At 37.0% G+C, this 13160-nt stretch overlaps 1 protein-coding gene across 1 annotated transcript in view; it reads right to left on the bottom strand.

Moving 5' to 3' along the window:
* LOC110534821 (serine/threonine-protein kinase DCLK1-like) overlaps positions 1–13160 on the bottom strand; it is a 114054-nt gene that overhangs the window by 93765 nt on the left and 7129 nt on the right. The window contains exon 3 of the mRNA XM_036989463.1: positions 5955–6313. Within this exon, the coding sequence (XP_036845358.1) occupies positions 5955–6313 (359 nt within the window). The remainder of the gene's footprint in view (positions 1–5954; positions 6314–13160) is intronic.

The raw sequence follows: 13160 nt of genomic DNA, 5'->3' as shown, positions 1-13160 counted from the left end.
TATAATATAATAGTCAATATAATATAATATAATAGTCAATATAATATAATAGTCAATATAATATAATATAATAGTCAATATAACATAATATAATAGTCAATATAATATAATATAATAGTCAATATAATATAATATAATAGTCAATATAATATAATATAATAGTCAATATAATACAATATAATAGTCAATATAATATAATAGTCAATATAATATATTAGTCAATATAATATAATAGTCAATATAATATAATAGTCAATATAATATAATATAATAGTCAATATAATATAATAGTCAATATAATATAATATAATAGTCAATATAATATAATAGTCAATATAATATAATATAATAGTCAATATAATATAATATAATAGTCAATATAATATAATATAATAGTCAATATAATATAATATAATAGTCAATATAATATAATATAATAGTCAATATAATATAATATAATAGTCAATATAATATAATATAATAGTCAATATAATATAATATAATAGTCAATATAATATAATATAATAGTCAATATAATATAATATAATAGTCAATATAATATAATAGTCAATATAATATAATATAATAGTCAATATAATATAATAGTCAATATAATATAATATAATAGTCAATATAATATAATAGTCAATATAATATAATATAATAGTCAATATAATATAATAGTCAATATAATATAATATAATAGTCAATATAATATAATATAATAGTCAATATAATATAATAGTCAATATAATATAATATAATAGTCAACATAATATAATATAATAGTCAATATAATATAATAGTCAATATAATATAATAGTCAATATAATATAATAGTCAATATAATATAATAGTCAATATAATATAATAGTCAATATAATATAATATAATAGTCAATATAATATAATATAATAGTCAACATAATATAATAGTCAATATAATATAATATAATAGTCAATATAATATAATATAATAGTCAATATAATATAATATAATAGTCAATATAATATAATAGTCAATATAATATAATATAATAGTCAATATAATATAATAGTCAATATAATATAATATAATAGTCAATATAATATAATAGTCAATATAATATAATAGTCAATATAATATAATATAATAGTCAATATAATATAATATAATAGTCAATATAATATAATAGTCAATATAATATAATATAATAGTCAACATAATATAATATAATAGTCAATATAATATAATAGTCAATATAATATAATAGTCAATATAATATAATATAATAGTCAATATAATATAATAGTCAATATAATATAATAGTCAATATAATATAATAGTCAATATAATATAATATAATAGTCAATATAATATAATATAATAGTCAATATAATATAATAGTCAATATAATATAATAGTCAATATAATATAATATAATAGTCAATATAATATAATATAATAGTCAATATAATATAATATAATAGTCAATATAATATAATATAATAGTCAATATAATATAATATAATAGTCAATATAATATAATATAATAGTCAATATAATATAATATAATAGTCAATATAATATAATAGTCAATATAATATAATATAATAGTCAATATAATATAATAGTCAATATAATATAATAGTCAATATAATATAATAGTCAATATAATATAATAGTCAATATAATATAATAGTCAATATAATATAATATAATAGTCAATATAATATAATAGTCAATATAATATAATATAATAGTCAATATAATATAATAGTCAATATAATATAATAGTCAATATAATATAATATAATAGTCAATATAATATAATATAATAGTCAATATAATATAATAGTCAATATAATATAATAGTCAATATAATATAATATAATAGTCAATATAATATAATAGTCAATATAATATAATATAATAGTCAATATAATATAATAGTCAATATAATATAATAGTCAATATAATATAATATAATAGTCAATATAATATAATATAATAGTCAATATAATATAATATAATAGTCAATATAATATAATATAATAGTCAATATAATATAATAGTCAATATAATATAATAGTCAATATAATATAATAGTCAATATAATATAATATAATAGTCAATATAATATAATATAATAGTCAATATAATATAATATAATAGTCAATATAATATAATATAATAGTCAATATAATATAATATAATAGTCAATATAATATAATATAATAGTCAATATAATATAATAGTCAATATAATATAATAGTCAATATAATATAATATAATAGTCAATATAATATAATAGTCAATATAATATAATATAATAGTCAATATAATATAATATAATAGTCAATATAATATAATATAATAGTCAATATAACATAATATAATAGTCAATATAATATAATATAATAGTCAATATAATATAATATAATAGTCAATATAATATAATATAATAGTCAATATAATATAATAGTCAATATAATATAATATAATAGTCAATATAATATTATAGTCAATATAATATAATAGTCAATATAATATAATAGTCAATATAATATAATATAATAGTCAATATAATATAATATAATAGTCAATATAATATAATAGTCAATATAATATAATAGTCAATATAATATAATATAATAGTCAATATAATATAATAGTCAATATAATATAATATAATAGTCAATATAATATAATAGTCAATATAATATAATATAATAGTCAATATAATATAATATAATAGTCAATATAATATAATAGTCAATATAATATAATATAATAGTCAATATAATATAATATAATAGTCAATATAATATAATATAATAGTCAATATAATATAATATAATAGTCAATATAATATAATAGTCAATATAATATAATATAATAGTCAATATAATATAATAGTCAATATAATATAATAGTCAACATAATATAATAGTCAATATAATATAATAGTCAATATAATATAATAGTCAATACAATATAATAGTCAATATAATATAATATAATAGTCAATATAATATAATATAATAGTCAATATAATATAATAGTCAATATAATATAATAGTCAATATAATATAATATAATAGTCAATATAATATAATATAATAGTCAATATAATATAATATAATAGTCAATATAATATAATATAATAGTCAATATAATATAATATAATAGTCAATATAATATAATAGTCAATATAATATAATAGTCAATATAATATAATAGTCAATATAATATAATAGTCAATATAATATAATATAATAGTCAATATAATATAATATAATAGTCAATATAATATAATATAATAGTCAATATAATATAATATAATAGTCAATATAATATAATATAATAGTCAATATAATATAATAGTCAATATAATATAATAGTCAATATAATATAATATAATAGTCAATATAATATAATAGTCAATATAATATACTAGTCAAAATAATATAATAGTCAATATAATATAATATAATAGTCAATATAATATAATATAATAGTCAATATAATATAATAGTCAATATAATATAATATAATAGTCAATATAATATAATATAATAGTCTGTATAATATAGATGCAATATAATAGTATTATATAACATTATGACAATCATGATCTGTATCAACTATCTACAGCAGCATACTGTATGAATCCATACCAGACAGAGACTAACCAGCAGCATACTGTATGAATCCATACCAGACAGATACTAACCAGCAGCATACTGTATGAATCCATACCAGACAGAGACTAACCAGCAGCATACTGTATGAATCCATACCAGACAGATACTAACCAGCAGCATACTGTATGAATCCATACCAGACAGAGACTAACCAGCAGCATACTGTATGAATCCATACCAGACAGATACTAACCAGCAACATACTGTATGAATCCATACCAGACAGAGACTAACCAGCAGCATACTGTATGAATCCATACCAGACAGAGAGACTAACCAGCAGCATACTGTATGAATCCATACCAGACAGAGACTAACCAGCAGCATACTGTATGAATCCATACCAGACAGAGACTAACCAGCAGCATACTGTATGAATCCATACCAGACTGAGTCTAACCAGCAGCATACTGTATGAATCCATACCAGACTGAGAGACTAACCAGAAGCATACTGTATGAATCCATACCAGACTGAGAGACTAACCAGCAGCATACTGTATGAATCCATACCAGACAGAGACTAACCAGCAGCATACTGTATGAATCCATACCAGACAGAGACTAACCAGCAGCATACTGTATGAATCCATACCAGACAGAGACTAACCAGCAGCATACTGTATGAATCCATACCAGACAGAGACTAACCAGCAGCATACTGTATGAATCCATACCAGACAGAGACTAACCAGCAGCATACTGTATGAATCCATACCAGACAGATACTAACCAGCAACATACTGTATGAATCCATACCAGACAGAGACTAACCAGAAGCATACTGTATGAATCCATACCAGACAGAGAGACTAACCAGAAGCATACTGTATGAATCCATACCAGACAGAGAGACTAACCAGCAGCATACTGTATGAATCCATAATACCAGACAGAGACTAACCAGCAGCATACTGTATGAATCCATACCAGACAGAGACTAACCAGCAGCATACTGTATGAATCCATACCAGACAGAGACTAACCAGCAGCATACTGTATGAATCCATACCAGACAGATACTAACCAGCAACATACTGTATGAATCCATACCAGACAGAGACTAACCAGAAGCATACTGTATGAATCCATACCAGACAGAGAGACTAACCAGAAGCATACTGTATGAATCCATACCAGACAGAGAGACTAACCAGCAGCATACTGTATGAATCCATAATACCAGACAGAGACTAACCAGCAGCATACTGTATGAATCCATACCAGACAGAGACTAACCAGCAGCATACTGTATGAATCCATACCAGACAGATACTAACCAGCAACATACTGTATGAATCCATACCAGACAGAGACTAACCAGAAGCATACTGTATGAATCCATACCAGACAGAGAGACTAACCAGAAGCATACTGTATGAATCCATACCAGACAGAGAGACTAACCAGCAGCATACTGTATGAATCCATACCAGACAGAGACTAACCAGCAGCATACTGTATGAATCCATACCAGACAGAGACTAACCAGCAGCATACTGTATGAATCCATACCAGACAGAGACTAACCAGCAGCATACTGTATGAATCCATACCAGACAGATACTAACCAGCAGCATACTGTATGAATCCATACCAGACAGAGACTAACTAGCAGCATACTGTATGAATCCATACCAGACTGAGAGACTAACAAGCAGCATACTGTATGAATCCATACCAGACAGAGACTAACCAGCAGCATACTGTATGAATCCAACCAGACAGAGACTAACCCAGCAGCATACTGTATGAATCCATACCAGACTGAGACTAACCAGCAGCATACTGTATGAGGCAGGACCTCCTTCTGTTGGTTCCTTTCTATAGCAACACAACTACAGCCCATCTCTGTCTCTCTGCTCTCTCCCCTCTCCCTTTCTCTCCTCTCCCTTTCTCTCCTCTTCTTCTTTCTCCCCTCTCCCATTCTCTCTTTCTCCCCTCTCCCATTCTCTTTTTCTCCCCTCTCCCATTCTCTGTTTCTCCCCTCTCCCATTCTCTGTTTCTCCCCTCTCCCATTCTCTATTTCTCCCCTCTCCCATTCTCTATTTCTCCCCTCTCCCATTCTCTGTTTCTCCCCTCTCCCATTCTCTATTTCTCCCCTCTCCCATTCTCTGTTTCTCCCCTCTCCCATTCTCTGTTTCTCCCCTCTCCCATTCTCTATTTCTCCCCTCTCCCATTCTCTCTTTCTCCCCTCTCCCATTCTCTCTTTCTCCCCTCTCCCATTCTCTCTTTCTCCTCTCTCCCATTCTCTCTCTCCATCGCTCACCTGTTTTCCATCCAGTGTATAGATCTTCTTCACCACCCCAGAGTCCAGTTTGACGGCCTCCGTGATGTCGGTGAGGACCTGTTCGTATGAATGGGCCGTCTTCTTATTGAGCAGAATCCGTACAGCCTTCCTGGGCTTCACCCCGCTCCGCACCACCGTCACCAGCTTGGGCCGGATGAAATCCTTCACCCCCTGGTCCCGGGTGTCTGGCGGTCCGGCCTTGGAGCTGCCCAGAGAAAGGGGCCCGCGGGCGGCCGCCCCAGACGAAGCTTTGACGTTCACAGACCAGTTGGGGTTGACGTTCTTGGTGTAGTCAAGCTTCTTGAAGACCTCAATGGAGCCGCACACGTAGCTCTCGCCTGGGGAGGGGAGATGGGGGAGAGAGACAGGGAGAAGGGGAGATGGGGGAGAGAGACAGGGAGAAGGGTAGATGGGGAGAGAGACAGGGAGAAGGGGAGAGAGACAGGGAGAAGGGGAGATGGGGGAGAGAGACAGGGAGAAGGGGAGATGGGGGAGAGAGACAGGGTGAAGGGGAGAGAGACAGGGAGAAGGGGAGATGGGGAGAGAGACAGGGAGAAGGGGAGATGGGGGAGAGAGACAGGGAGATGGGGGAGAGAGACAGGGAGAAGGGGAGATGGGGAGAGAGACAGGGAGAAGGGGAGATGGGGGAGAGAGACAGGGAGATGGGGGAGAGAGACAGGGAGAAGGGGAGATGGGGGAGAGAGACAGAGAGAAGGAGGAGAGAGACAGGGAGAAGGGGGAGAGAGACAGGGAGAAGGGGGAGAGAGACAGGGAGAAGGTGGAGAGAGACAAGGAGAAGGGGAGATGGGGGAGAGAGACAGGGAGAAGGGGAGATGGGGGAGAGAGACAGGGTGAAGGGGAGATGGGGGAGAGAGACAGGGAGAAGGGGGAGAGAGACAGGGAGATGGTGGAGAGAGACAAGGAGAAGGGGAGATGGGGGAGAGAGACAGGGAGAAGGGGAGATGGGGGAGAGAGACAGGGTGAAGGGGAGATGGGGGAGAGAGACAGGGAGAAGGAGAGGGGGAGAGAGACAGGGAGAAGGAGAGGGGGAGAGAGACAGGGAGAAGGGGAGATGGGGGAGAGAGACAGGGAGATGGGGGAGAGAGACAGGGAGAAGGGGAGATGGGGGAGAGAGACAGGGAGAAGGGGAGATGGGGGAATGAGACAGGGAGAAGGGGAGAGAGACGGGGAGAAGGGGAGAGAGACGGGGAGAAGGGGAGAGAGACAGGGGGAAGGGGAGATGGGGGAGAGAGACAGGGAGAAGGGGAGATGGGGGAGAGAGACAGGGAGAAGGGGAGATGGGAGAATGAGACAGGGAGAAGGGGAGATGGGGGAGAGAGACGGGGAGAAGGGGAGAGAGACAGGGAGAAGGGGAGATGGGGGAGAGACAGGGAGAAGGAGAGGGGGAGAGAGATGGGGGAGAGAGACAGGGAGAACGGGAGATGGGGGAGAGAGACAGGAAGAAGGAGAGATGGGGGAGAGAGACAGGGAGAAGGGGAGATGGGGGAGAGAGACAGGGAGAAGGGGAGATGGGGAGAGAGACAGGGAGTAGGAGAGGGGGAGAGAGATGGGGGAGAGAGACAAGGAGAAGGGGAGATGAGAGAGAGAGACAGGGAGAATGGGAGGGGGAGAGAGACAGGGAGAAGGAGAGATGGGGCAGAGAGAGGGGGAGAAGGGGAGATGGGGAGATAGAAGAGAGAGACGGGGAGGGGGAGATAGAGGAGAGAGACGGGGAGGGGGAGATAGAGAAGAGAGACGGGGGGGAGATAGAGGAGAGAGACGGGGAGGGGGAGATAGAAGAGAGATACGGGGAGGGGGAGATAGAGGAGAGAGACAGGGAGAAGGGGAGGGGGAGATGGGGGAGAGAGACAGGGAGAAGGGGAGGGGGAGATGGGGGAGAGAGACAGGGAGAAGGGGAGGGGAAGATGGGGGAGAGAGACAGGGAGAAGGGGAGGGGGAGATGGGGGAGAGAGACAGGGAGAAGGGGAGGGGAAGATGGGGGAGAGAGACAGGGAGAAGGGGAGGGGGAGATGGGGGAGAGAGACAGGGAGATGGGGAGGGTGAGATGGGGGAGAGAGACAGGGAGAAGGGGGAGAGAGACAGAGAGAAGGGGAGGGGGAGATGGGGGAGAGAGACAGGGAGAAGGGGAGGGGGAGATGGGGGAGAGAGACAGGGAGAAGGGGGAGAGAGACAGGGAGAAGGGGGGGAGAGACAGGGAGAAGGGGGAGAGAGACAGGGAGAAGGGGGGGAGAGACAGGGAGAAGGGGGGGAGAGACAGGGAGAAGGGGGGGAGAGACAGGGAGAAGGGGGAGAGAGACAGGGAGAAGGGGGAGAGAGACAGGGAGAAGGGGGGGAGAGACAGGGAGAAGGGGGGGAGAGACAGGGAGAAGGGGGAGAGAGACAGGGAGAAGGGGGGGAGAGACAGGGAGAAGTATTTGGAAATAGCCACGGGACAATTTTTAAATACCACTGAAACTATTTCTTCAATGTTTTTGTTGTTGTAGCTACTTTTTAAGTGAATACCTGCAGTCATCGTGCGCAATACGTTATTATTCAATACGTTATTAATCAATACGTTATTATTCAATACGTTATTAATCAATACGTTATTAATCAATACGTTATTATTCAATACGTTATTATTCAATACATTATTATTCAATACGTTATTAATCAATACATTATTAATCAATACGTTATTAATCAATACGTTATTAATCAATATGTTATAATTCAATACGTTATTAATCAATACGTTATAATTCAATACGTTATTAATCAATACGTTATTAATCAATACGTTATTAATCAATACGTTATTAATCAATATGTTATTAATCAATATGTTATAATTCAATACTTTATTATTCAATACGTTATTATTCAATACGTTATTATTCAATACATTATTAATCAATACGTTATTAATCAATACGTTATTAATCAATATGTTATAATTCAATACTTTATTATTCAATACGTTATTATTCAATACGTTATTAATCAATACGTAATTAATCAATACGTTATTATTCAATGCGTTATTAACCAATACGTTATTATTCAATACTTTATTATTCAATACGTTATTAATCAATCCGTTATAATTCAATACTTTATTATTCAATACGTTATTAATCAATACGTTATTATTCAATACGTTATTAATCAATACGTTATTATTCAATACGTTATTATTCAATACGTTATTATTCAATACGTTATTAATCAATACTTTATTATTCAATACGTTATTATTCAATACGTTATTATTCAATACGTTATTATTCAATACGTTATTAATCAATACGTTATTATTCAATACGTTATTATTCAATACGTTATTATTCAATACGTTATTAATCAATACGTTATTATTCAATACGTTATAATTCAATACTTTATTATTCAATTCGTTATTAATCCATACGTTACTAATCAATACGTTATTATTCGTTATTATTCAATACGTTATTAATCAATACGTTATTAATCAATACGTTATGAGATAAAGATGAATATCTTCTTCAGTTCATCTTTCACATCATTATTTCATTATGAAGCTTCCTGGTGGTCCCCAGTCACAGGGACCGGAGCCTTGTGAGTCACTCTCTATTGTCCAGCATGCTCCTGGTGGTCCCTAGTCACAGGGACCGGAGCCTTGTTGTCCAGCATGCTCCTGGTGGTCCCTAGTCACAGGGTCCGGAGCCTTGTTGCCCAGCATGCTCCTGGTGGTCCCCAGTCACAGGGACCGGAGCCTTGTTGTCCAGCATGCTCCTGGTGGTCCCCAGTCACAGGGACCGGAGCCTTGTTGTCCAGCATGCTCCTGGTGGTCCCTAGTCACAGGGTCCGGAGCCTTGTTGTCCAGCATGCTCCTGGTGGTCCCCAGTCACAGGAACCGGAGCCTTGTTGTCCAGCATGCTCCTGGTGGTCCCTAGTCACAGGGTCCGGAGCCTTGTTGTCCAGCATGCTCCTGGTGGTCCCCAGTCACAGGAACCGGAGCCTTGTTGCCCAGCATGCTCCTGGTGGTCCCTAGTCACAGGGTCCGGAGCCTTGTTGTCCAGCATGCTCCTGGTGGTCCCCAGTCACAGGGACCGGAGCCTTGTTGTCCAGCATGCTCCTGGTGGTCCCCAGTCACAGGGACCGGAGCCTTGTTGTCTAGCATGCTCCTGGTGGTCGCCAGTCACAGGGACCGGAGCCTTGTGAGTCACCCTCTATTGTCCAGCATCTTCCTGGTGGTCCCTAGTCACAGGGACCGGAGCCTTATTGTCCAGCATGCTCCTGGTGGTCCCCAGTCACAGGGACCGGAGCCTTGTGAGTCACTCTCTATTGTCCAGCATGCTCCTGGTGATCTAGTTCCAGTATGGAATTCACAACTAAATATTTGCCAGCTAGATATCTCATAACTATTAAGTTAACTGTCTAACATGTGCAAAATGCTCTGCAGTTGTGCATTTGGTTTGCTTACTTAGCAGGTAGTTAGCTACCTAGCTAAGTGGTTAGCGTCTTCCAAAATCATGTTTTGCTTGGTAGAGAATCCCTTTTGGATCAAGAGCCTTGCTGGCTAATATTTGTTTGGAGCATGCAGCGACCTGTGAGTAGCATTCTTCAGTTATTTATATAACTTTATGAGCTAGGATGTCTGTCCTACAAATAGTTTAGGGCAGAGACTGTATAATATGTTTTTGCATTGCGCTCACTAGCATTTAGTTAACATTCTCTATGTGCTTTTTACATGTAGTTGTTAGCATTGCTAACCTTTGGATTACAGAGGCACAATAGGGTTTGAACATAGCGCCCCTTGTGTTCGGTAACGGTATTACCGAATATCCCGGTGTGGCACAAGGTTGGTGTGAAGGTACAGTGGATTTGGAAAGTATTCTGACCCCTTGACTTTTTCAACATTTTGTTACGTTACAGCCTTGTTCTAAAATTGATTAAATAAATAAAAATCATAAGAAATCTACACACAATACCCCATAATGAGAAAGCTAACAGGTTTTTATTTTATTTTTTTGCAACTGTATTAAATATAAAAAACAAAAATACAATTATTCAGATCCTTTGCTATGAGACTGGAAATTGAGGTGAATCCTGTTTCCATTGATCATCCTTGAGATGTTTCTACAACTTGATTGGAGTTCACCTGTAGTATTTTCAATTGGTTGTACATGGTTTGGAAAGGCACACATCTGTCTATATAATGTCCCACAGTTGACAGTACATGTCAGAGCAAAATACAAGCCATGAGGTCGAAGGAATTGTCCGTAGCGCTCCGAGACAGGATTGTGTCGAGGCACAGATCTGGGGAAGGGTACCAAAAAATGTCTGCAGCATTGAAGGTCCCCAAGAAGACAGTGTCCTCCATCATTCTTAAATGGAAGTAGTTTGACTCTTCCTAGAGCTGGCGGCTTGGACAACTGAGCAATCGGGGGAGAAGGGCCTTGGTCAGGGAGGTGACCAAGAAGAAGATTTCAAGATGGCACCGATAGAGATGGCATCTTCGCTTCTAGTCCTTAGGAAACTGTGCAGTATCTTGTTTTATTTATATATTATTTCTTACATTGTTAGTCCAGAAAACCTTAAGCGTTATTATTCACCTGACCTAGAATTCCTCACAATCAAATGCCGACGTATTATCTCCCAAGGGAACTCTCCTCAGTTATTGTCACAGCAGTGTATATCCCCCTGCAAGCGGATACCAAGATGGCCATCAAGGAACTTCACTGGACTTTATACAAACTGGAAACAATATATCCTGAGGATGCATTTATTGTAGCTGGGGATTTTAACAAAGTTAATTTGAGAACAAGGCTACCTAAATTCTATCAGCATACCGATTGCAGTACACGAGCGAGTAACACTTCAGCCATTTCTGCTGTAACTTCTGTGATGCATACAAGGCCCTATCCCCGACCTCCTTTTGGCAAAAATCAACCATGACTCCATCTTGTATCTTCCCTTCCAATAGGCAGAAACTAAAACAGGAAACGCCCATGCTGGTCCGATCATGTAGACTGGAACATGTTCTGGATAGCCTCAGAGGATAACATTGACGTAAACGCTGACGTGGTGAGCGAGTTTATAAGGAAGTGTACGGGAGATGTTGTACCCACTGTGACTATTAAAACCTTCCCTAACCAGAAACCGTGGATTGATGGCAGCATTTGTGAAAAACTAAAAAGCACTTACTACCACATTTAATCACAGCAAGGCGACTGGAAACATGGCAGAATACAAACGGTGTTATTCCCTCCGTAAGGCAATCAAACAAGCAAAACGTCAGTATAGAGACAAAGTAGAGTCGCAATTCAACGGCTCAGACACGAGATGTATGTGGCAGGGTCTACAGTCAATCACGGATTACAAAAAGAAAACCAGCCCCGCCGTGGACAACAACGTCCTGCTTCCAGACAAATTAAACAACCTCTTTGAGTGTTTTGAGGACAAGACAGTGGCACCAACGCGGCCCGCTACCAAAGACTGTGGGCTTTCCTTCTCCATGGCCGACGTGAGTAAAACATTTAAACGTGTTAACCCTCGCAAGACTGCCGGCCGAGACGGCATCCCTAGCCACGTCCACAGAGCATGCGCAGACCAGCTGGCTGGTGTGTTTACGGACATATTCAATCAATCCTTATCCCTGTCTGCTGTTCCCACATGCTTCAAGATGGCCACCATTGTTCCTGTTCCCAAGAAAGCTAAGGTAACTGAACTAAATGACTAACACTAGTTCCTCTGTGGAGATGGGAGAACCTTCCAGAAGGACAACCATCTCTGCAGCACTATACCAATCAGGCCTTAATGGTAGAGTGGATAGACGGAAGTCACTCCTCAGTAAAAGGCACCTGACAGCCCGCTTGGAGTTTGCAAAAAGGCTCCTCAAGACTCTCAGACCATGAGAAATAAGATTATCTGGTCTGATGAAACCAAGATTGAACTCTTTGGCCTGAAAGCCAAGTGTCAGGTCTGGAAGAATCCTGGCACCATCCCTATGGTGAAGTATTGTGGTGGCAGCATCATGCTGTGGGGATGTTTTTCAGCAGCAGGGACTGGAAGACTAGTCAGCATCGAGGCAAAGATGAAAAGAGCAAAGTACAGAGAGATCCTTGATGAAAACATGCTCCAGAGCGCTTGGGACCTCAGACTGGGGTGAAGGTTCACCTTCCAACAGGACAACCACCT

The sequence above is a fragment of the Oncorhynchus mykiss genome, chromosome 10 (genome assembly GCF_013265735.2).
Source record: "Oncorhynchus mykiss isolate Arlee chromosome 10, USDA_OmykA_1.1, whole genome shotgun sequence".
In the NCBI taxonomy this organism is placed as follows: Eukaryota; Metazoa; Chordata; class Actinopteri; order Salmoniformes; family Salmonidae; genus Oncorhynchus; species Oncorhynchus mykiss.
Note: the sequence above shows the minus strand (reverse complement) of the source record. Positions and strands in the feature narration are given on the sequence as shown.